Source organism: Thunnus thynnus, chromosome 6 (genome assembly GCF_963924715.1).
Source record: "Thunnus thynnus chromosome 6, fThuThy2.1, whole genome shotgun sequence".
Classification (NCBI taxonomy): domain Eukaryota; kingdom Metazoa; phylum Chordata; class Actinopteri; order Scombriformes; family Scombridae; genus Thunnus; species Thunnus thynnus.
In genome coordinates, this window is record NC_089522.1 from 20,445,728 (window position 1) to 20,468,957 (window position 23,230).

Sequence of the window (23,230 nt, forward strand, 5' to 3'; positions counted from 1 at the left end):
AAGCACCTATAGTATTAGTAAATCAGATAAACAGTTACATTTTGTATTTAAAAGTCACTTAAGCTTTTCATTGTGAAGTACTTGGTGACTGGAATAATTAGGAATTAGGGTTGTAACACGAATTATTTCATATTTTTTGGTAAATCTGATCCCGCAGGATCAAATTGACTACTGAGTGACACTCACCTTTCTACAGCAAACAGAGTTATGTTTTAAATGAGATTTTCTCTGCATCAGTAGTAGTATATTTGTATTGAATTATTCAAGAATATGTAGACTCAGTGCTTTTTATTCTGAGCTATTACCAGATGGAAATTGTGTGTGAACCCAGTTTAGACCAAAAATGAACTGTATTAGTGTGGGCATGTTGCTTCAGGTAGTAGTGAGATGATGAAATGCATAGCACTTTATAATACTGCAAGTCAGTATTTTACAACCATGGCGAGTTGGTAAAGTCTGGAAACATGACGGAGCTGAGAGAGGGAAGCAGAATGAGTTGGCCAGTTATGTAGGCTACCCAAACCAGAAACCCAGGTGAACCTCCTCCCACTGATGACCTTCACACTGCTGGCTAGTTCCTGAAAGGGGAGAGAGGAGAACACAATTAGGTCACAGTAGGTGCAGGATGGGTCGTCACACTTGCTTTCACAGAGAATGCAAGACAACGGCTCATGTCTGCAAGTTTTAAAACGACATGGTACGCACTGTGCAGTCTTCATGTCTGAAGCTTAAAGGAAGACCTTATAGAGAAATTTCCAGAAGATCACTTTCTGCGTTTACTTTCAGTCACACTCAAAGTGTTTTCAAAGACAAATATTTCAAATAAATTGAAGAGGCTCGCACTACTTGCCCTGATCAATGTTGCTCTTACCACAGCCTTCTTTTTCTAAATCTCTACAATGGCAGTCTTGAGTAAATTTTTTTTTTATCATCATCATGAATCAAAAATGACAGAAATATGGGAATTACACCCAGCTTGAAAAATGCCATAATTTCCCTTTAAGTTCTGTGTTGTATAGAGGAATTGGCTCAAGTGTGGCACTAACCGTAAAGTGACATTAGGGCTATTTTAAGCTTCATCATATTGACAGTATTATTGTCTTTTGGGATAGTTTTATAAAAATAATGAACACCCCTACTGTAGCCAATGGTTTACCATAAAAATAAAATGGGTTGTGTGTGACTGAGAGTGGGGGGGTGAGAGAGAGAGAGAGAGAGAGAGAAGAGAAGGAGAGAGTGATGGGGTGAGAGAGAGAGAGAGAGAGAGAGAGAGAGAGAGAGAGAGGTATCCAGTCTGTATCCAGTAACAGCTGTCGGGTCGTAATGACCTTTTGTCTCCCGGCGGTCAGGTACGGAGAGGGGGGCGGAGATTCAGAGGGAGCCGCTTCATATCGGACTGGTCCGGGCGTCCCGGACAACAAATGGCTGTGAACCGAGAGAGAGAGAGAGGGAGAGAGTGTGAAGCAGGTTTCTTTTTCTCAGTAGGTTACGACAACAGTGAGAGCTGTCTCCATGCTCACATAGTGGGTTAGACGGGGGCAGACACGCAGTACATTTTATCCGTCTGGCAGAAGAATGGGAGAGTGCTGTTGACACCACGGAGAGATACACGCTGAGACCGACCATGGCTGTGGACGGTAAGAGCGTTTTCTCATTCTCTTCACTGACACATCCTAATGAGCTCCATAGTTTTCATACAGCCGCTTAATGTGACTGTTGCTCTCCATGATGAGTTTATAGTGACCTTACAGAACTTTGTGATATTTCAGATCCACAGCAGTGTTTTAATGTAACTATAAAATTTCCAGAAGGACATGCGCTTTTTGTTTAAAAATGCATTACCAGACATAGAAGCATTTATACAGTAAGCTGCAGTTAATGGAAAGAGGCTATATTATAATATATGTAATTTCCTTGGTTTTGGAATAACCCTCTACATCTTCATTATCCTGACCAAAAAAATCATCAAAGTTGCTATCCTGACATGATTTCAGATGCTGTTAAGATAAGTCTGACTCCACTTTTTTCTGTCGGTTTGACTTGAATTTGACATAATTCATTCAGAAACTTATGAACGACCCAAAGTGGTGCTGAAAGGTGTGATAAGCTTTGATTTTCACTGACTGCATTTTTTTTTTTGGTGAATATATTAATATTCAAATAGCCGACAAATTATTTGGTTTACTGGAAAGAGGACTACAGTGGAAGTTCCTTGTTTCCATGATCTATTTATACTTACTGGAATATATTTATAGGCCTTATATCACCACCTGCCTCACCTGAATAAATTACAGCCAGTATCCAGCTTAGGAAGATAACAATGAGACATCATTCTTTGTTCTTCATTCTTTTGTTTGACTCATAATAGAGACACAATGGTGTAAACAGATGTGCTCTTTCACACAGAAAATAAATATAATGTTTTTCTGATATGTATGAAATCAAAGGACTGGGTGCCAGGACTTTACCAGGCTTTTTTGTGTGTTCTTTTTGTGTTTATTTTTTGTCAGTAAAACAATACCATAACCGAACTCACACCCTAACCGTCACCCAAACCATTTTATCTAATCTTCAACCCAAACAAACTCAACTGAAAATAAAAAAGAAAGTGAACAAAACATATATAAATAGAAAATATGAAATAAATATAAATACATTTTCTTTTTGTGTGTTCGCATTTCATAGAAAACCCAACATTTCTGTGAGAAATGTTGAGATAGATTAAAGATCTTTCCCTGATAGTCACATTTTATGCAGCCTCAGCTTAATTTCTGTTTTTGGGTCTCTGAGATGTCTTCCCCACTTCTCCTATCTTGAAGGATCCAAACTGATTAGCCATTCAGATACCATGTATAAAAAGCTCTTCCATGTTTTTGGACTGTTTTTACTGTTGTTGTTGTTGTCCTGCCCCTTTTTTCTTCCTTGTGCTTGGCTGGTTGGTGTTTGCTCCAGGCTCACTAACTTAAGTGAAGCCTAATCAGAGCCTCGCTCTGCTCAAGGGCAATAATGTTTGTGAGAGCATCAGTGTAGTGCCAAGTGTGTTTTCTATCTGTCCTCTGTCTACTGAAGCAGGTTATCTCTTCATTAGCATGGCTGCAGGTAGCACACTCATTCAGATACGCATATATGCCTAGTGACACATTGGGCTATCTATAATTAATCCATAGTTTACTTAAGCATCATTAATTTACTCAGTGCCCTCGGCATTGATGCCGCTCTGACAGTGTGCTGCGCCACTTAAACTTTAATGTATGTTGGTCCAAAAAGACTGTAGCACTGTTTGAAGACACACACATGGTTTGATTTACAACCAGTGGTGCCGATCAGGGGACCTCAGGGACAAAATTTTATTAAGAATCCTTATACATGTTAGGGTAGACTCGTATTTGAGAACATTTTCTTTGATATTTTGAAATCTCATTTTAGATAACTTTTTTCAAAATTTATATGGTTTTGATACTGAACCTTTTATTGAAGGTGGGAATATAATTGCTCAAAATATTTAAATCTGTGCTGGTAGGTGCACTAATCCTTCACAGCATTCTGAAAAAATTGAACTATATAAAAACCACATCTTACTGTGGGGCACCTGGGAACCTCATGAAGCGCATTGAGTGTGTTCTGGTGGAGTATGTGCAGTATAATAGCTGAGCTGATTGGTAATGTTCGCATTGATTTCCATTTGTTAAGAGGTTGCAGTTTCATTGTCAGGTGGGCCGTCGGCTACAGGCCTGTGACACTATCAATTACAAGGGGTGCTCTGCATTTTAAATGGTATAATAGACATTTTTGTCTCATCTTCATGTAAATTGCTGAGAGAATTACATTTTCCTCCTCGCTGCCTGCTGCACAGTAAGTCACGCTATATAATTATGTCCCCTCCATGTTTGGCTGTTCAGAGTGGATGAAATTCATCAGACGTTTGCTTAAATCGCCCAGGACATCTGGCTGCATTGTCATATCTGTGATAAGCAGCCGTACAAATGATGCAACTGTATTGTCCAGTGCACAGGAGCAGGGTTTTTGGGAGGAGAGAGCAGCATGGTTCATCCCCTGCTCACATCAGGAGAAGGCATGAGGGCAACCCAGTGTGTGTGTTGCATATGTGTCCGCTCCAAGAGGCAGGCCTGGTTAAACACAGCATGCAGGATATCCAAAGATTTGGGCTGGTGCAGAGAATACCAGGGTGGCTTCCATCCATCCGTATACTTCCGGACATATGCACACACACACACACATACGCATAAAGCAAAAAAAGCCATGCTCACCATCAACCTGACAGGCTAACATGGAGTCAAGAACACAGCAGGATCTGAATCCAAAAACAAGCCATGTATTTATTTGGACCCCCATGTCTCTCTGAACATGAGGGTAGACAGTCCGCTGTAGGAGCTGCAATAGTCTCTATTTGGGGCCTGCATGATGGACATGTAAGCAGGAGGGGGGCTAACAGAAGTGAGAGAAATGAGTATACAGTATATGTCTCCCAATAAAAGAAGATTCAATAAGATTTTCTTCTTTAAAGAACACTAAAATTACATGAAAAACACTGATGCATCTTCTAAGAAAAGTATTACTTACATTAAAGAATGAAAATATGATGAAGTTCTTGCTTGCAGTCATCTTAGCAAATATAATTTTACCACAAAAATATTGAAATAATTACATCTAAGGTGCTGATCATTGATCTTTTTTTGTTGTGTTAAGCCTAGAAACTGTTGACACTCTAGACTGTTGTTAACCCTTCCCTCAAAACCCCCACAGCACACAAACACACCCTGTCTTCTGATTAGGTCACACAGCCTTGTGCTCATTCAACTGTGTAATAATTTGCCCCTTTCAGTGAGTTTCTCCTGCTATGCCATAGGAATCCAATCTGTACGCGTGCATGTGGTTGTGCGCATGTGTTTTGGTCCATGTGTGTGTGTTTGTGTTTATGTTGTTGTGTGAGTGTGTGTGTGTGTGTGTGAACATGCAGATGAAGCAGAAGGGGAGCTAGCACCCCAGTGGGTGGGACAATGGGGGAGGCGGGGGTGTGGAGTGTTAGCTTTACACAGACAAATACACCCTTTGTTGTTTTCCTGGCGTGCATAACGTCGCCTGCTGGAGACAGCGTCCATTTGGCGCATTTGGTGCTGGAAGCAAATGTGTTTTTGGCCTCTGTAGTAAAGTAATATGGTAATAGTGTGTTAACCCTCTCAGTTACAGTGGCACAGTGGGGTTATACAGTAATTTAGTGTGCGTGTGTGCGTGTTAGAGATCATGCAAGCTGTTAACCTCTTTCCCGTGTCCATCATCATCCCCTGCTTCCTCACAGCAGGGAGTGTGTCACTCAATATAATGCATGGAGAATCCTCTCAAACACACACATACACACCCGCACACCCACACGTACACACCCTCCTGTCATCCATCATCAACTCTCTGATCCACCCCAGCTCTACAGCTGCACCTGGCCTGAGCCTGCTGATTTTAGATGCACGGAATGAGGAATAAAGACAAAGTGGACAGAGGGAGTAGAGGAGACAGAAAGGGTTGTGTTTGTTTAAACTGGTGTGGCGTCTGGAATTCTCAGAGTGCATTAACAAGGGCTTTGAAAAGTGTTCAATTGTTCTGTTGGTTGATTGACATCTTAAAGGATAAAATATTTTTATTACAACTTGGGCATTATTTTCATAATGTTGGTCATCATCTCTATCAGTTATGACAACATTGTATTCACTAAAGTAATTGCTTTCACCTGGGAACACAGCGACATTGATATAAGAATACAAGACAAACAAATCAAAGGTTTAGATTAATTTGAAGGTAAAACTAAACTTAGTGCACATGAAATGAAGGTAATAATCCCTCACTGAACAGTACTATGTACACCTACAACTGAGTTTGTATATCAAAGTTAAACCAGGAAATCACTCTTAAAACTGTGATGGATGTATGGGTTATAATATTACAGCTTGCCTTTATTTTCTCTTCCAAATAAATCAGGCTAAACTGGGAGTTTGTTGAAACCTGTATGACATATATCATGTGATTGCTTTAGTTTTTGGCCCTTCTAACTTGTTTTTAGCTCTGTCAGAGTTCAGCAATTAAAGGATGGGTTCACAATTTTCAAGTCTGTCTTAAAACAACAAGCAGGTGCCCATATGACAACCCAGTCTCACATCAACATGTGTAATAGCTACATTGGTCCATAGCGCAAAATTAGTTTAGTTAGTTTCACAATTAGTGTAGTTAGTGTCACAATGATGGCTCAAAATTGTATATTTTTTTCTTTTTCTTTTCTTTTTTGGCCTATTCTTTTCTATTGGCCTGCATCCACGTCACGTGACTGTCAATTTCTGCCTGTGAAAACAAAAAACAATAGCTGACATTCCTTTTATTCTCAGTGGAAAATGCAATATTTTAAGATACAGACGGGTGACAAATTAAAGGAAAAACTGGTACAGGCCTGAATGCTTGACCCCTGCAGTGAGGGGATCCGGTAGCTCTGTTATGCTGTGGGGGGCATTTTGCTGGCATGGTTTGGGTCCAGTTGTCCCCTTAGTAGGAAGGATCACTGCAAATCAATACAAAGTTGTTCTGATTGATCACCTTTATCCTATGATAAAACATTTCTATCCTGATGGGAGTGGCCTCTACTAGGATGACAATGCCTCCATCCATAGGGCACGAGGGGTCACTGAATGGTTTGATGAGTATGAAAATGATGTGAATCATATACTATGACCTTCACAGTCACCAGATCTCAACAAAATTAAACACCTATGGGAGATTTTGGTCCGACGTGTTAGACAGCGCTCTCCACCACCATCATCAAAAGACCAAAGGGAATGAAACATCAATATCAGGCGTTATGATCACTTTAATTATCGTTAAGGGAAGAAACCAGGCTGCAGAGATGCCTAGGCATATAAGGATATCCAGCAGGCTTCTGACAGAATGCATAGGCTACTATTTACATAACCCTGGAGATTTTTTGTATCTTTATGATTCTTGGTTTTGGGATTTTATGTCAGTATGACATAGCCCATTCAATCAGAATCAGAATCTGTTTTATTAGCATATGCAAGCAAACAAAGAATGTGCCTTGGTGTTTTCTCCCAAAGTAATGCAACACAGAGACTAAAAAATAGGCAAAAGTAAGGTAATAATAATAATGATGATTATGAAATAAACAAAGTAGTATTAAAATTAAATTGAATTTTTAAAATCTATTTACGGAATGGAATAGTAATAGTTTTGATGGGATATAAAACTTGAAATGAAATATCGACTGTGCAAAGGAAATTATGGTCTGCACTATGGACGAAGAAATGAAGTGTATGAAATATATGTGGGTGACAAGAGCAAAAATGAAATGTGACATGTGCATAAATAATTAAATTATGTAACAGTGGAGGCTAAATGCAATGCACAATCTAAAGTCCAGCTTGATGAAATATATGAAAGTGCAGGGATTAAACGAGGGATGTGAAATGTAAAGTCCATTTTGATAACCTCGTCTTCATCCCGTTCATATGGCCATGGTACAAGATTTGATGCAATTTAGTGCAAATGCAGGTTAGGGTTAAGGAAGGGCATTGTTGTGGGTGGACTTGGCATGTTCGACTCCTGTTTTTTGGCTGTCTGCCGTGGGTAGGTTACATTCCATTTCAAATTGCCGCCAGTCAGCTGCAGTCACAACTATCTGAATCCAAACATCACTATCTCTGTTGTCTTAATCAGTTTGGAATATATTCAGTAATTACAAGTAGATAGTAGATATAATAGTAAATTAAAGTTTTTTAACGGGTAACAGAATGGACTGTCTCCATCTCCATAGCAATGGTGGCTGAGGCTCATGGGTAAGCTAATGTAGCCGCTTCTGCTATCCAAAACTGATGACAAAAACTTGATTTCTCAGAATCAAAGGTGAAATAATTAAAACAGATGGCCACAACATTAATCTATTGTATTGTTGAGTTATCAAGGACATTTTAGTGTTTTTTATTGTTGAGAAATGTTGAGGATATCATTAAAATTGAAAGTGAGCAGCAGGTCCTCCAGTCCGCCCACTGGACTGATGCAGTCTGTCAGAAATCCAAAGAAGAAGAAGAAATACGTCATCCCCGCTCTAAAATCTACATTTTTTTTACTGAAAGAACACTACAGTTACATACAGTTACAGCACAGTTACATTAAATAACACAAATAACACAACAGCTCAGATAACTACACAACTCAAAGACAATGCTTCAAACAACATGCAAACTATGTGTTTTCAGCTAAATCAGCATCCATAGTACCCACCATAGCAACAATAGAGAATGTTGCATTCCAACAATTTTCTAGCAGGACCTGAAACAATCTTTATAACTACAAACTAAACATCATACATACATACATTCACTGAACAAAGATTAGAAAGCTAAAAACGTTATCAAAACGCATTTGAATGCTGAAACTAGCTTAAAATATTGCATTTTCGACTAAGAATAAAAGGAATGTCAACCTTTTTGTTTTTGTTTTCACTCGACGTGGACACAGGCCAATAGAAAAGAATAGGCAAAAAAAAAAAAGAAAAAACGTAGGCATCTCACAATTTTAGAGCTGTTATTATGAAACAAATACATTTTGCATCGTGGACCAACGTAGCTATTACACATTTTGATATGAGACTGGGTTGCATATGAACATCAAAACAGGTTTTGCTCGCTGTAATCATATCTAATCAAATCTCTCTATAATCATAACTTTGAAAGATATTGACTTGATTTGACTAATTTGGATCACTGAAGCATCATATTAGCTTCATTTTTTAATGGAAGGAGGTCTGTGGATTTTGTCTATGATAATAAGACCCAAGTTGCAATTAACAGGAGTTATCCTTTAAGGAACTCATGCATAATACTTAGCACATATAGACTGCTCACCATAATAATAATACAGTAATCAATTTCATTCAAACTCAGACATCCATTACAGAATTGGAGTTGATGGAGAACATTTCCAATGAGTTATCGATCTAATGGATTTGTCTAGGGGCCCTCTCAGACTAAACTGCCAACTGTTTTGACCTCTGACCCATGTGTGCAGAGGATGGATGGACAGAGGACAAATTAATAGATAAACATTTACGCTCTGGTCTTACAGGCCTTTCAGAGATTGACAAAGTGGTAAAAGAGGAGAGCACAATTCACTATAAATCAGCAGTGGATTAAGAGAATGTGGAGGATTTTGGATGCTTGTTCTGAGGGGTCACACTTCAACTGTCTCATCCAGTCTGCCTTCACTGCTAACCTTGCCATCCCTCCAATATTTTCAGAAGTGACAAGGCCTCACCGTTCTGATCCAGTGCCCTTGTCTCGGGTCCGACTCCCTCCCCCTCCCTCCCCACCTCCCCCCTCCTCCTCCTGTTCGCTGAATTAGAGTGCGCATAGGCCCATATCCAATTTCTCTCCTTTAATTAGCCTTCTGCACAGGGAGAAGGATCAAGGGAGAAGGGCTGAAAGGGTGAAGGGACGGATGAAAAAGAGAGATGTAATTTTTCTGAAGGATTGCACTAATTAGGTATAATTTCATACAGGGCTTGTATCCCTCATGTACCACACTGTTGTTACTTACTGACTTAATACACATAAACTCAATCACCGTCTCTCTCCCTCTCCTCTTTGCTGTATCTCTCCTCCTCCTCCCCCTCTTCCCCACACACACAAAATCAATTTAATCAATGTGTTTTGGCCTTCCAAATAAAGCGTTTGTGTAGTTTTATTTTAGATAATGTTAGTGGAATTGTAATGACTCAATTTACCATTAATGGATATTGTCCATTGTTGCTCCCCATCATTACCATCTGTCCTGAGAAAATGAGATAGCGACAAACGTGATGAGGCCCTGTTCCACTAATATCGTGTCTTCAGACTCATCCTTGACCAGATGTCTTTCAGCCGGCAGTTTCAAGGAGAGCAGTCAACCTTTTCCCCCACTCACTATCTTCCCATTAGAGTCTGCTAAACAAACAGTCTAATTAAGTGTGGCCTTGTGTGATAGGGTAAGCTCGGAGCTTTTCACTCTTTGTTAATAGGTTGGCCTGCTCCTCCTACCAAGTGCCGGGGGTCAGTGCAGTCTGTGGTGCAGATTGCCCATTAAACCAAATGGCTAATGGCTCCTGCTACACTCTAACAAGGCAGGCATCCTTGCACACTCAGTAGCACAAGTCACGTTCATGCACTTGAAAAGCAATTACATTGCCACTCACAATCCAGTAGCATGATCTGTGGCAGGTTTGATCTGCATGTGAGATATTTTATATGCATACATAACTATCCAAGTATGTGTGTGTGTGTGTGTGTTCATAGTTTCTCAAAAAATAGAAATCAATTTTGCTGTCTGTCCTCCCCTCCTCTCAGCCTTTTAGCTGTTCCCTTTCTCTCTGCTTGTACTCTTGCAGCTCCAGCCTACATTTCACCCTTTTTTAAATCGTCGTACCTCCATACGGCTCACCTTCTGTTGCATCCCTGCTTCTCTGTCCATATTACACGCTCACTCTCTCTCTCTCTCTCTCTCTGCTCTCCTTCTCTGTCCCTTGATGTGTGTTGTAATTGTGTGCTGTGAATATACTGCTTTGATAGAGTATTGCCTCCTCTGACTGTCACAGTGCTGCTCGAATGGGCCCTCAATTTACCATGTCAATAGGCAGCCAAGTGTCAGCGTGTCAGCTCCACAGCTGAGGTGGGGAGGAAGAGTTGTTTAAATGCAGCTCAACTCTCTGTGACTCTCTTTAACCTCTGGAACTAACATTCTCTCTACTTTACCACTTTTTTTCATTTGCTGCATTTGTTGTCTGTTTTTCATGCTCCTTCTCAGACTAGGTTTACACTATGACATCAGATTTTTAAAACGATGTTTTCATTTACACTAGCATTTTTTTCTGTAGAGACCTCTGCTCACAGTGAAACCCAGAAACAATAGCAAAAAAGGCTAATCTCTACTTCCTCAACCTCTTTTCACTTGGCAAACAACAAAACATGTTTAACCTCTTCCACTCCCACCCCCTTACCATAGACCCATTTTTGGGGGACAAGGGATGTTTAGGGAGAGATAGCAGGTCAACAGTATATGCCACATAGAAGTGGTATACATCATCTGAAAGCTGGGAGCCTGAAGATTAATTTGAGATGCAGCTCAGCACTAAGTTTTTCTAGTAATAAATCAATGTAATGAACATTGTGTTTTGGTTAAGCGCCTATTCAAATTGGGCTCATTGAATCCACAAGAGTCTCAGCTTTCCAGTCATACCAAATTTATGCAATTCCAAGACTGTTTAGGGACCCACTATGCAGAAATATTCAAATACACCATTTTTAGAATAGGTGAAAATAACACATTTATACTACATGCAAAAAAACAGCATGTTGTTTGTCCACAGCTGCATGGGATTAGCATAAAGTGAGCATATCTGTAAAGGGGAGACTCGTGGGTAACCATTTAACTCATTTTCAATCAGATACCTTGAGATGAGAGGTCAAGGGACCCCTTTGAAAATGGCCATGCCAGTTTTTTCCTCACCAAAATTTTGCATAAATTTGGAGCATTATTTAGCCCCCTTCCTGTCAAGCTAGCATGACATGGTTTGTACCAATGGATTCTTAAGGTCGTCTAGTTTTGTATGGTAGCTTTAAAACTGAGCCCACTATAGCCTCTAAAAGACAGTTAGTGGAAGAGATTAAAGGAGTGAGACAGATAAACCAGCTGACCAAATCATTATTAAATGGTCGTGATATGGTCTGACACAATCAATAATACAGGTTAATTACAACAGCTGTGTGATCGGCTACATTAACATTTAAAATGATTGATCACAGAGAAAGTTAGAGATGACAGAATGTTGTCTTCATTACTTTGCTGCCATACAGCTACACACAAAGCTGGTTACTCTGTCAGCCTGTGATCCTGCTCTCTGTGATCACCTATACAGTGTTAGCTGTACACAATATGGTTGTTCTTATTTACATGTTTTCCTGTTTCTGTTGTCAGGGAACAAGCATGAAATACTGGTATAACTGCACCTCATAAACACTACTCCAGCAGACATTCTCAAGCCGCTATGCTGCAGTGATAAAATCATTATTTTTGTCGGCTGACAAAATCAACATAAATAAAGCTTAATGACAACAGCTGCGCTGTTCAGCAATATTGGCATTTAAAATGATCAGATCAAAGAATATTTGAGCCGTCAGAAAGTCTCTGTCACACAGCCCCCCGGTGGGCAGCTTACATCATCGTTTTGTAAAAGCATACACACTGAAACGCGTTTTAAGATTTATATACTCACACTTTATAAACTCAATTTTGACAGGAGAAAAATGCATTTTTTTCTGGAAGCTGGGTGGGTGGAAACTGAGAGAAAAACATGCAATTATTAATTTAACCAGCTTAGTTTGTATGTTCTCTCAACTAAACTTTATTGTCACCCCTGTGACCACCTCATCCTCTTATTTTTCTGCAACATTCCTCTCTCTCTCTCTGCTTTCTCTTGTCATTCCCTGATGGTATCTCTCTGGAGTCACTTTAAAAAGAAGCTCCTCCCCGATCACGTCAGTCCCACAATCCTTTGCATGCTCATTGAACATGTGAGATTTTCACTTCACAAACTTTTCCCTTTTCCCTGCCACGCTCACTGAGCCCAAGGGAAGCTCTGGCAGAGATACATGAAAGCCATATGGCACTATCAAGAAATGCCTCACACCATGGTGAATACATATTGCAGAGATTTATAACGTATTCAAACTACATGGATATTTGTCAGCAGTTTAATCCGACATGCTATTTTCTTGTTTGTGTGTACATCTGATTTACTGGTGGATGTCTCAATAAACTGCATCTAAGGGAGTGCGGACCATCATCTTTCTTTTATATGTCTGATTTCCTGCCTTTCAGCCACAAATAAGAGCTGACTCTGACTCTGATTTTCTTAATGTCACAGCCCAGAAAATATCCTGGAGGCTGAACAGAAAAGATCCCTTTCAGCCTAAATGTAACCCACTACCTCATATGCCCCTTTCTGACTTCTTATTAAATGATTCATCCTCAAAAAGTGATTGGAGCTATGATGCCAGAGTCTGAACATCTACAGATCCTATTTCACAAACAATAATTTCGATTTAGTATGCTACTTGGTTTGGAATCTCCGAAATCAAGTGAGCAAGTGTAGCTGAAGCCTAAAATTAGTTTCTTCTTGGATTCCCTCATCATTTTTCTTTTTACCCTGGTTTTCTTTGGATTTGTGGCTGTCTTAATCCTTTACTTTGGTCTGGTGAGAAGTCTGGCTGTGACTCTGTGCACTCTTTGTGTACAATAATGCTCTTTTGACTGTCTGCACCCTTTTGACCTGATTTTGTTGAAATCCACTGAAACATGTGGCTGTTGTACCTTATCCTTAGATTAGGAGGGATTTGTCCCTTAAGAGTGGGAGATAGAGGCAGAGGTAGTGGGATGTACTTGCCTAAGTGCTGTATTGGTCACAAAAGCTGTAGGACTAAAAGACAAAAAAAAAATTCTGTACAGATACATGTACAGCCATGTATTTTTGACTCCGCACAGGCACCTTGGGCAGTGTAAGACTTTTGAAGATCTTGGCAGTTGCTTTAAGAAATAAACAGCCATCAGTTTGTCACAGTCCCAAAATATATCGCCCTAAAAACATCTATTCCCTCTCATTCCACTTCATCTGGTTTTGTCTTGTCCTCCAGTCTAGTTGTGATGCTTTTACAGAATTTGGCCCAGAAATAGTTGTTATATTGAGCTAGGAATGACAGACGTTAAATTGGAAGCAAGACCAAACTATTGTCGCGGGAGGCAGCCGAGGTTACAAGGCTGTCAGTCAGAGTTAGTGGGGGCGGGCTCTAAGCTGTCATCCCGGCGTTTCGGTCTCGCCCTACATATCAGGTCACTGGTGCTCTGCAGGCTTTGGGTTTTGGCAGGAGCGAACACACACACACACACACACACACACACACGCAGAGACACATACTTCTACACACAGAGCTCAAGCAACATATATATGCACACGCTTACACATTTGCACCGGCGGGCTGAGTCACCGACTGTGGCACAGAGGAAGATTTTCAGCTGGGAATCAAAACTGACACAAGTCACGTATTAAGTTTGCAAGCAACTCTGTGTCTTCGATAGATGGAGGAAAAGCTTTTCAAAATGGATAACCAGAGATGAGACAGATTTTCTTAAACTTTTAAAACTGTCATCGAGGCTTTCATAATGGGTGACAGCAGAGAAAAGCACAGTCGCTGCACTGGAAGATATGGGGAGGGATGGGCTTGAGGTACACTTAATTTGACTGAAAGTGAAATAATTAAGGCTTGGATAATAAAGCTCTTCTCTCTTGTCCTCGCTCATCTAAAGTGAAAATGGCCCAGAATCAGCCAACACATTGATATGAATAGATGTAATGGCACAGACATGGGTGTGTGTGTGTGTGTGTGTTTGAGAGAGAGAGCAATAGAAAGAACGAAAACGGGGTTGCTCACGCATGTGCTATTAATGCCCCATTGTTAACACGATGTGTCTGCGGAATAATTGGAGTGTGTTTAAGTTTGTGTGTGTCTGTACATGTGTGTGATTGTCTGTGACGTCCGAGTAGCTGGGTGATAATAAGGAAATGGTTCAGTGGAGTGCAAGAGAGAGAGTAGGAATGAGAGCTGGTTTGGCACACAAACACACACACACACACACAGACATGAGAATTGGCAGTGTCAGCCTTAACAAGCAAACACAGACCCATGAACACACACACACACATTGATTTTGAATAATTGGTGGCTCTGTAAGAAGAGCCCAGAGCAGTCTCTACTTCACTGTGCTGTCTATGAAACATCTGGCATCATTAGAAGTCAACAGTTATCAATAGAGAGCTGATAGTGTTTGAAAACTTGGGATGCTGTAACGTATTTCCTGACAAAATGGATAAGAGAAGTTGTTTCTAAATCACCTAATTACTAATGACTTAATTATTAATGACTTTTACTATAATGATTTGAGTTTTCCAAGAGATTTACTTAGTAATAAGTGAGATTGTTGTGTGATCAGATTCACTGAGAAAGAGGCACTGAAACATTCATTAGATGCTGCTTCTATTTAAAAGAAGATATAAAAGTTATTTGCTTGCTTTTGATGTGTTTTTAATCAATCTCAGAGATTGATTAATTATTATTGATTTGATTGATTGATTATTGATTATTGATTTGATTAGTCTATAAAACGTGAAATTGTTAAGACCTCACCTTTTAAATTGCTTGTTTTTTCTGACAAACAGTCCATAGTGCAAAATAAGGTATATTCACTTTGTAATGATGTACAACTGAGAAAAGCATCAAATTCTCACATTTGAGGAGCTGTGACCAGCAAATCTTTTCCCAGCAACAAATTTTTGCGACTCTTAACAATTAGTCAGTTATCGAGACAACAAGATTGATTAATTTTCTGCTGATCCACTGATCAACTAATTCCAGGATGATGAAACACTATTAGAAACTGTAGTGTCTGTTCTCTAAAGTATTCATTTGATAGTTAGATATTTTGGGAAATATTCACATTTTTGCCGAGTTACATGAGAATCTATCAGTAGATGAGCTTTAGCATAAAGGAAACTGTTAGCTGGCTCTGTTCAAGAAAAAAAAATCCACCTACATGTTCCTCTGAAGCTCCCAAATTAACTCACAAATTAATTAATTCAACATCACAGTGGTGACAAGACTTCAGGAAGTAACTGCGCCCACAGAGAAATACTTCCAGCACGTAATTGTTAAACAACTTGTTTTTACATTTTGGTGTCTGTACAGATTAAACAAACCAGACATAATGTGTCAAATAGTGATCTTTGGAGGTGCTGGTGGGGTTAAAGAGCCAGTATACTCCACCACAAAGGCTTGTCAGATGGGTAAACAGCTTTCGACTTTAAGTCAATATTTCAGTCACTTTTTGGGTGTACAATCAAGTGCAACTCTACGAATGCCCTCCAGAGGAGACAGTCTGAAAGTGTATACTGTTATCCCTATATTTATATTATTATTGTGTCAGCATCAGCTGACAGCATCAGCATCAGCATCAACAACTCTACCTTTGAGTGTGGCCGTTCTGAACAACTATAAACACTTTTACCTTGTCAGATGACACTAATTCTTTCCTAGCATAAGCCCTAAAGGTTAAGTTAGGGGTTTTTATTTTTACCTTTGAACAGAGCCAGGCTAGCTGTTTCTTTATGCTGAGTTAAGTGAGTCACCTGCTGGCTCTTGCTTCATATATAAAGTACAGACAATTGTATGGATCTTCTAATCTAACTCTTGGCAAGAAAGAAAATACATCTATTTCCCAAAATGTGGAACTATTCCTTTAAAAGACTGGAAAGGTAAAAACATAAAGAAATAAGAAGTGAGACGGGATAAGAAAACGAGGATGAATGAAACACAGTGTGTGTGTTTAGAGAGTAAAGGATTAAGAGGAAAAGGGAAGTAGAAAGGTTCCCTTGGGATCTTTGAGCCTGGACAAGAAGCTCCTGCCGGGACTTTATGTGTATTGATGTGTGTATTTATCTGCATGTGTGCATAAGTTCTACAAAGAGCTTTGATTCTCTTCCCTGTTTCATCCCAAACTGCCCGCTTTGTACCAGCTGCTGTCTGCTATGTAACCTGACAGCACAGCCTCAGGAAACCATGTGAGTGAGCAAGAACAAGTGTGTGTGTGTGTGTGTGTGTGTGTGTGTGTGTGTGTGTGTGTGTGTGTGTGTGTGTGTGGAGGAGAAGTAATTGGCATGTCCATCTGACTGAAAGGCGAAGTGGCAGTGTGGAGTGGAGTGGAGCTGATAACATGGCAATTAAACTGGGAGAGACAGACCCCCAATCAGCACAGCATGTTGCAAAGACCCACAGAGACAGGTAGCGCTGCAGAGAGTGGATGCAGAGACAAGGAGAATGGGCGAGTGCCCCCAGGTGTGAGCTAATTTGTCTCGCTGTTAGACCGAAAACAAGAAGGCTCCTGAAGGGCTTGTACCAAACATGGTTGACTGTATTGTGCACGCATACCATTCAGTCTCCCACTAAAGACACCTGCTGCTGCCACAGCTGCTGAGAACATCGTGTTGCATCTTTTTCAAGCTCAAACAGCAAACTTAAATAGGAAGTAGAGTGCTGGCAAAGTTTACATCTTCTGTTGCTCGTTGAAATCGTCTTTGCAACATGTGCGTGAGGAAATAGAGCGGTGTTATTTGATCTCTGTGTTTGATAGTTTTCGCCAGTGGCGGTGCTGCAATTCTCCACTCACCTGTCTCAGCAGTATTGCCTAAGCCTTCCTGTGTGGCGCCCTGCCACAACCTTTGCATCTTCTACCCACCTTTCTTCTTCTTTCTTTCTCTCCATTGCCTCCCCTCCGGGAAAGATTAGAAGCAGACTCCTGGATCAAATCACACAGGAGCACAACAAACTTTAAAAACTTCAAAGCTCTGAGTTATATTTCAGTTGGCTGACAGAAGCAGTACCACCACCACCACCACCACCACCACCACCCGCCCCACTCCTATCACTGCCGCCGCTGAGTTGCTGTTTCTAATTTTTCATGCTGTTTATGAATCTACAAACTAACTCCCTGTCTTCCTATTTTCTTTCTCTTTCCATCTATCTCAGCTTCAAATTCATTGGCACATTTCCTTTCTCTCTCCCCTGCACTCTTTTCTCTTTCTCTGTTTACCTCTCAGCTTCTCCGGAGCATTAACTTTTATCTTCTTTTTTTTTTCCGCCAGCCCTCCGCCCATTCTATAAGCCTATTTCCTTCTCTTTTTCATTCCTCTTTATCTTCCTTTATCCCCTCATCCTGGTCTCTTTGTGTGGATGCAGGGATGGTGTGTAGAGCAGATTATCAACTAACTCTCACAACGGTCATTTATTCACTTCATTGTTTGCAAACCCCTTGGTGCTCAATAACCTTTGTGTTTGTTTGTGCGAGTGTGTGTGTGTGTGCGTGCATGTACATTTCGTGTTATCGACCGGTTGTTATTTTTGCCACGCTACATTGCTCAGACATTTCTACTCTAATATGTCACAGAGGTCTATGAACACTGACATACATGCGCAAAGTAGGATACTTGTGTGATAGTCATGGCTTAAGGACACTCAATAAAGTATTGAGTGGTGAACCCCTCTACATCCATTCTTTCACCGAACCACACTGTGAGTGCACCGCATCGATTTACAGACCGCATGTGACAATCACAATGAACTGTAGTCCGCACTCATTACTGTAGGCTGGAATGTGCATGTGTGAGTGCGATGTTGGACGCAGACTTTTCTCGGTTCGTTTTTGGCAAGTTTAACCTCTGCAGATGGCGGTCAGCTACTGGTGGGCAAAGAGTTGTAATGTTAGAGCTGGTTTCTCTATGGTCAGCCAACAGAGTGTGGTGGATCCCTGCAGGACGGCCTTGCAAGCTATCACTGAAGGTATTTGTGTTGTGAAGTCAAGGAACTAGCATGCTGCATTTGGCTCTTGTAAATTGCATCTTTGATTTAAATTCAGGAAAAGAAAACATAATGGTAAAATCTGTTTGTCTGATTGGTTAAATCACTTAAGAGTTCATTAGTAGACCATCTGGCTTATGGCTTTGGTTCCGAATGATCGGCTTAAATTGCACTTGAAATGAAAAGTTTGCATTTTGATATAAAAATGCCTGCAGACATTCTTTTATATCTTGCTGTTAATTCAGCATGTGCTGTAATCGGGGCTGTGCTGGTAAGTTAAGATGGAAATGGAGTATTTCAGAGCTTTAATATTTTGTACCCAAACATCCGTTAATCCACTCAGACAGAACACTTTGCCACTCAGGGGAACAGCTGTAAACAAACACTAAATATTTAACAAGCCAATCTTGTCTAAGCTGAGAAGTTACTGTATGTGCCTCTGTTCATTTCATTCCCCCCACCCCACCCCCATCATTTTGGAGTCTTTCCAGTAGAATACAGCAGAAGATGGTCTTCATGACAGACAAATGTGAAGACATTTTAGATCACAGTGTGCATTTAGATTTGAAAGCTGAAGAATAATGTGTTATTTTTATTTGACAGCTGTAATGACAGCAATTCAGAAGAACATAATAGTGCCATTCTCTCACTTTTCCTGCACTGAAACATCTCAAATCTCAAAGTCAAAGTGTAAAATTTTGTATGGGATTTTGAGTTCGATCAGTTAACAGTTAAGCACCTGACCTTTCACAATATTAAATTATCCAACCGATCGGATACAATTTAGTATAACCTTTATAATGCCTGCTTGTGGATGGCACTGCCGTGTGATTTAAAACTGTTTAAACATGCATAAGGTTATGCTCTTACTGCTTGACCTTTTTAATGTCGTTTTACACATTTCATGCTTTATCCCATTTGAAGCCTTGTGAGTCCAAGCCAGGCTAAATTGGATGGATTTGTCAAAGGTTTTCATGAGTTGTGAATGATAACAGTCTAGTGGCTGTGTGGACAGATTGATCATCAGATTACCTCGCCAGTTAGTGCTGACTTGTCGACTGATAATATAATAACTCATAAACAAGATCATGCAAATTCACACAGATAGGGTTTGCTCTCGAAGATGTCTGGCACTTAATGCTTCATTAGAAAAACACTGATGCTTTATTTTTTCTTAGATCCACTATGATGATTATACCAGAGATTCATTATGCAAATGCAGCTAAGTGGAGCTTGTGTTGCTCTTCTGTATGAGAACAGGAGCATGGTGTCCCCAGGCCCTAATTCTCCAATACTTTGCTTCTTTCACATCTCGTGAAAAAACAGAAGGGGTTTGAGTTGCAGTGCATGTTTAGATATTGTTTGCCTTAAAGATCCCCTCCAGACATGTTTTAGAACATCCTCTGCTTGGGATAATAAATTGTGTCTGACATGTTTTGGTTTTTTTCCACAAAAAAATATTCAGTCACCTTGTTAAAAATCCTTAGAAGACATCTCCTTCTGAGAATCAGTGAACATGCAAATATGTTTTGTTCCAAAACTTTAACTGCTGTACACAAGATGTCTCCATTGTCAGTGTATGTCCACTTAAGGTTTTCAAGTTTCCACATCACACTTGTGTAGGCTGTATACGCGCCCTTGATTGACTTCTATAGTTGTGATGTCATAAACTGTACTTGTAGGTATGACCCTGAAGCTTAGATTTAAGATGAGCTCAGAGAAACTTTCTTTTTCTGCAGATGAATGTGAAACCATCCTCCCAGTGTCAGATTCTGCACATACATCATTTTGCACAGTGTAGCTCGAACATCCAACTGAAGGAACAAGAAGAAAAACACATTTTTGACTGGAGGGGGATTTTTAAGTGTTTTGCTCATTTGTATTTGAATTCCAGTTTTTTTTTTAATCTTATTTATCCGGATGTAACGTTTACATGGAACATGGGAAATCTGGTTGTTCATAACCTTGTATACATAATCATAACCGTAAGCAGGACTCATCTCTGTACTGTCTGAGTTACCTCAACAGTTGAGGTTGAACACAGTTTGGTTTTTGACTGCTGCATTTACCACTTTATTGGATTTAGCTTTGAGTTAAAGAGTGATCTTTCTTTGCACACCTGTAGACAGAGAGGTCTGGATTTATTTCCTCATCTGTAAAAGGAAGTTAAGGGGACAATACAATTTATGGTCGGCACTAAAGAAGTCAGATTTTGACTTTGATTTCAGCGTGTATAGCCATTGTTACATCGTTTATCATCATATTTTTGGTTTTACTATTACTCTGTAACTTGTGTTGTTGACACAGCTGCACACATGGCGGAGAATAATCAGAATCCTGGTTTTCCTGGAATTCTGGTTTCTATCAGAGTATTTCAGCTTGCATATACAGGTTTCTCAAGACCAGAATATGCACAACACATAAGCGGCATACTCCACAAATCCTAGATAACCAGCATACTATTACACATGAAAAGGCCCTCATTGATTTTTTATCTCTTCCCCAGTTTAATCAAGCCTGATCACACCTCACATCCGATTACTTGACCTCGTCCCTGTCCTCCTTCTCCTCTCTTCTCTTCTGACATTCGCTCTGAATTATCGATTGTCAGTGAGATTTAATCTGTCCCCCCACCATGTCATCAGAAGAGGGCTTGGCTGTGAAGGGGAGAAACAACAGACAATCACACGATCTCCATAAACTCATCTCCTTGGCATTCCCCTCCCTCTTTCTCCTCCTTCATTTCCTGATGCAATTAATATTAATGCCCTGCTCTGAAGCTTAATTTTCCATCTATTCTCTCTTTTGTGACTCGTCATCTTGCCAATTTCTCCGTCTTTCTGTTCCTACATTTACCCTGGGCTTCATTTCTTCATCCTCTTAAGAGGGCACGACCGTGGCAGACCCCAGTATCTCATCTCTTCTTCTGTGTCATTCCTCCTTTTCCTCCTCTTGTGTGAAACATGTAGTGAGTTGACTTCCTTTCAGCAGGAGTGGATATGACAGCCAGTGGCCTCTGGTGGAAGAGTTAGGTGGACTGTGTCTGTTTGCGTGCCTGTCTGTGTCTGTGTGTGTTCTATCTAAAGTGATCTGTAATTGTATGTTCTCTGACACAGTGATGGATAATCAATAGTTCTGTCTGTCTCTGTGGAAGTGCAGTGGGGGCCAGAGAGTTAGAGAATCAAAGTCATCCTGTCCTCAATGCTGCTGGACCTACCACTTTTTTGTTTCTTTGCAGCATTGCTCTAAAAAGAGGAAGCCAAGGTCGGGCTGGTTGGCATTTTTCAGACCAGCCTGTGTTGTTCTCTGCTCAGGGTGCATGGTGATAGACTTCTGCAGTGACTAGCAGAATCATAACAGAAATGCCAACTCTAGCTGTGTTCTGGGCTACAGCGTGCACTTTGAGCCATAATTGCCCTGCAGTTTGAATCCAGAATTCAGCCTCCATCCACATGGCTGCATATGCAGACTCTCTGCAGCTTTATTCAGATCCACTGGCCCAAACGAAAGCAGACAGGGATTATACAGATGTGTGGATGTGTGAGATCTCACACTGGCATCGCGAGTCACACTCACGTATGCATGAGCATGCCAGCATTCGCTAACACACACATTCATACACGCAGATTTAGTTGACATTTCCCCTCGTCTGTGTCCTGATGAGAGTTGGTGTGTTGTTATCTTCAATCAGCCTGCGTTGTGGATGTCCATTGTTTACTCCTATTTCCCTATCTGCGTGTTCCCGTGACACTGATAGTTTGTGAAAGGTAAACCTCAGCCGCAGCCTCTGCAACAATGTCTCATGTCAGAGTGGATAATAGAGTGCAATGCATTATGGGGAAAAAAACCTGGGGTCCTAGGTTTTATATTTTTTTTTATATATTTATTTTTAAAAATGCAACCAGATCCCCCCTCTGTGCTCTTTCAAAATGGAGTAATTTCATGGCTCATTCCTGGGGTTAAGACCGGGTCTGGTGGAGTGGTAGCGTTGTAAATAGCCCCTTGCTTTACCCCCAGCACACTATAGGACCAACAAATCTGGATCATTGGTAGATGTACTAGACATAGAAGGAGTTGGCAGCACTGCTCTGTTGGATGCTATATTTAGGACTCAGGTTTAATGTGTTACATAGGCATGAAATCACTTCATGATGAAGTTTCACCCCCTTGCAGATTACAGACGAATGAGGATGACAGTGTTTTTTTTTTTTCTTTCTTTCCTCTTCCATATAAAACTTGGACGGCAAATAGAAATTTTATCTTTGAGTTGAATAAGAGGTGCTTGGTAGGGAGGGAGCCGATGCCAATATCACGCTGCTGAAATACACCACCGCACCCTCCCTGTGATGCCTGAAATAAGGTGGATTAGCCAGACCACACGCCTCATCCTCCATGTGAAAGGATGAGGTGAACACACACACACACACACACACACACACACTCAAGCACCCTGAAGTCGATGCCAAGGTTATGCAAAAATCAAACTCCTACAAAAAAGCCCACACAGCAAAATAGTCCACACAGACTAATTTAGATACTCTCTTTTGGAGTCAAATGAGTAATGTCCAGTGATGCCATGTTAATCTACTGAGGGATTTGGTTTGGAACGACCTTCCAGGGTGCCGTTCCTAACAGCTTAATTACCTTTTCAAAAGGGAATACCTCTGAGATTTAGCAGCCACTCTGCACAGCAGATATGCTGCTCAGTCAAGAGGAGGTGATATGAG

General features: G+C 40.5%; 1 protein-coding gene across 1 annotated transcript in view; it reads left to right on the top strand.

Annotated features, from left to right (window-relative positions):
* Window positions 1-1,313: 1,313 nt before the first annotated feature.
* samd10b (sterile alpha motif domain containing 10b) overlaps window positions 1,314-23,230 on the top strand; it is a 54,227-nt gene continuing 32,310 nt past the window's right edge. Inside the window, exon 1 of the mRNA XM_067592466.1 lies at window positions 1,314-1,637. Within this exon, the coding sequence (XP_067448567.1) occupies window positions 1,625-1,637 (13 nt within the window). The 5' untranslated portion in view covers window positions 1,314-1,624. The remainder of the gene's footprint in view (window positions 1,638-23,230) is intronic.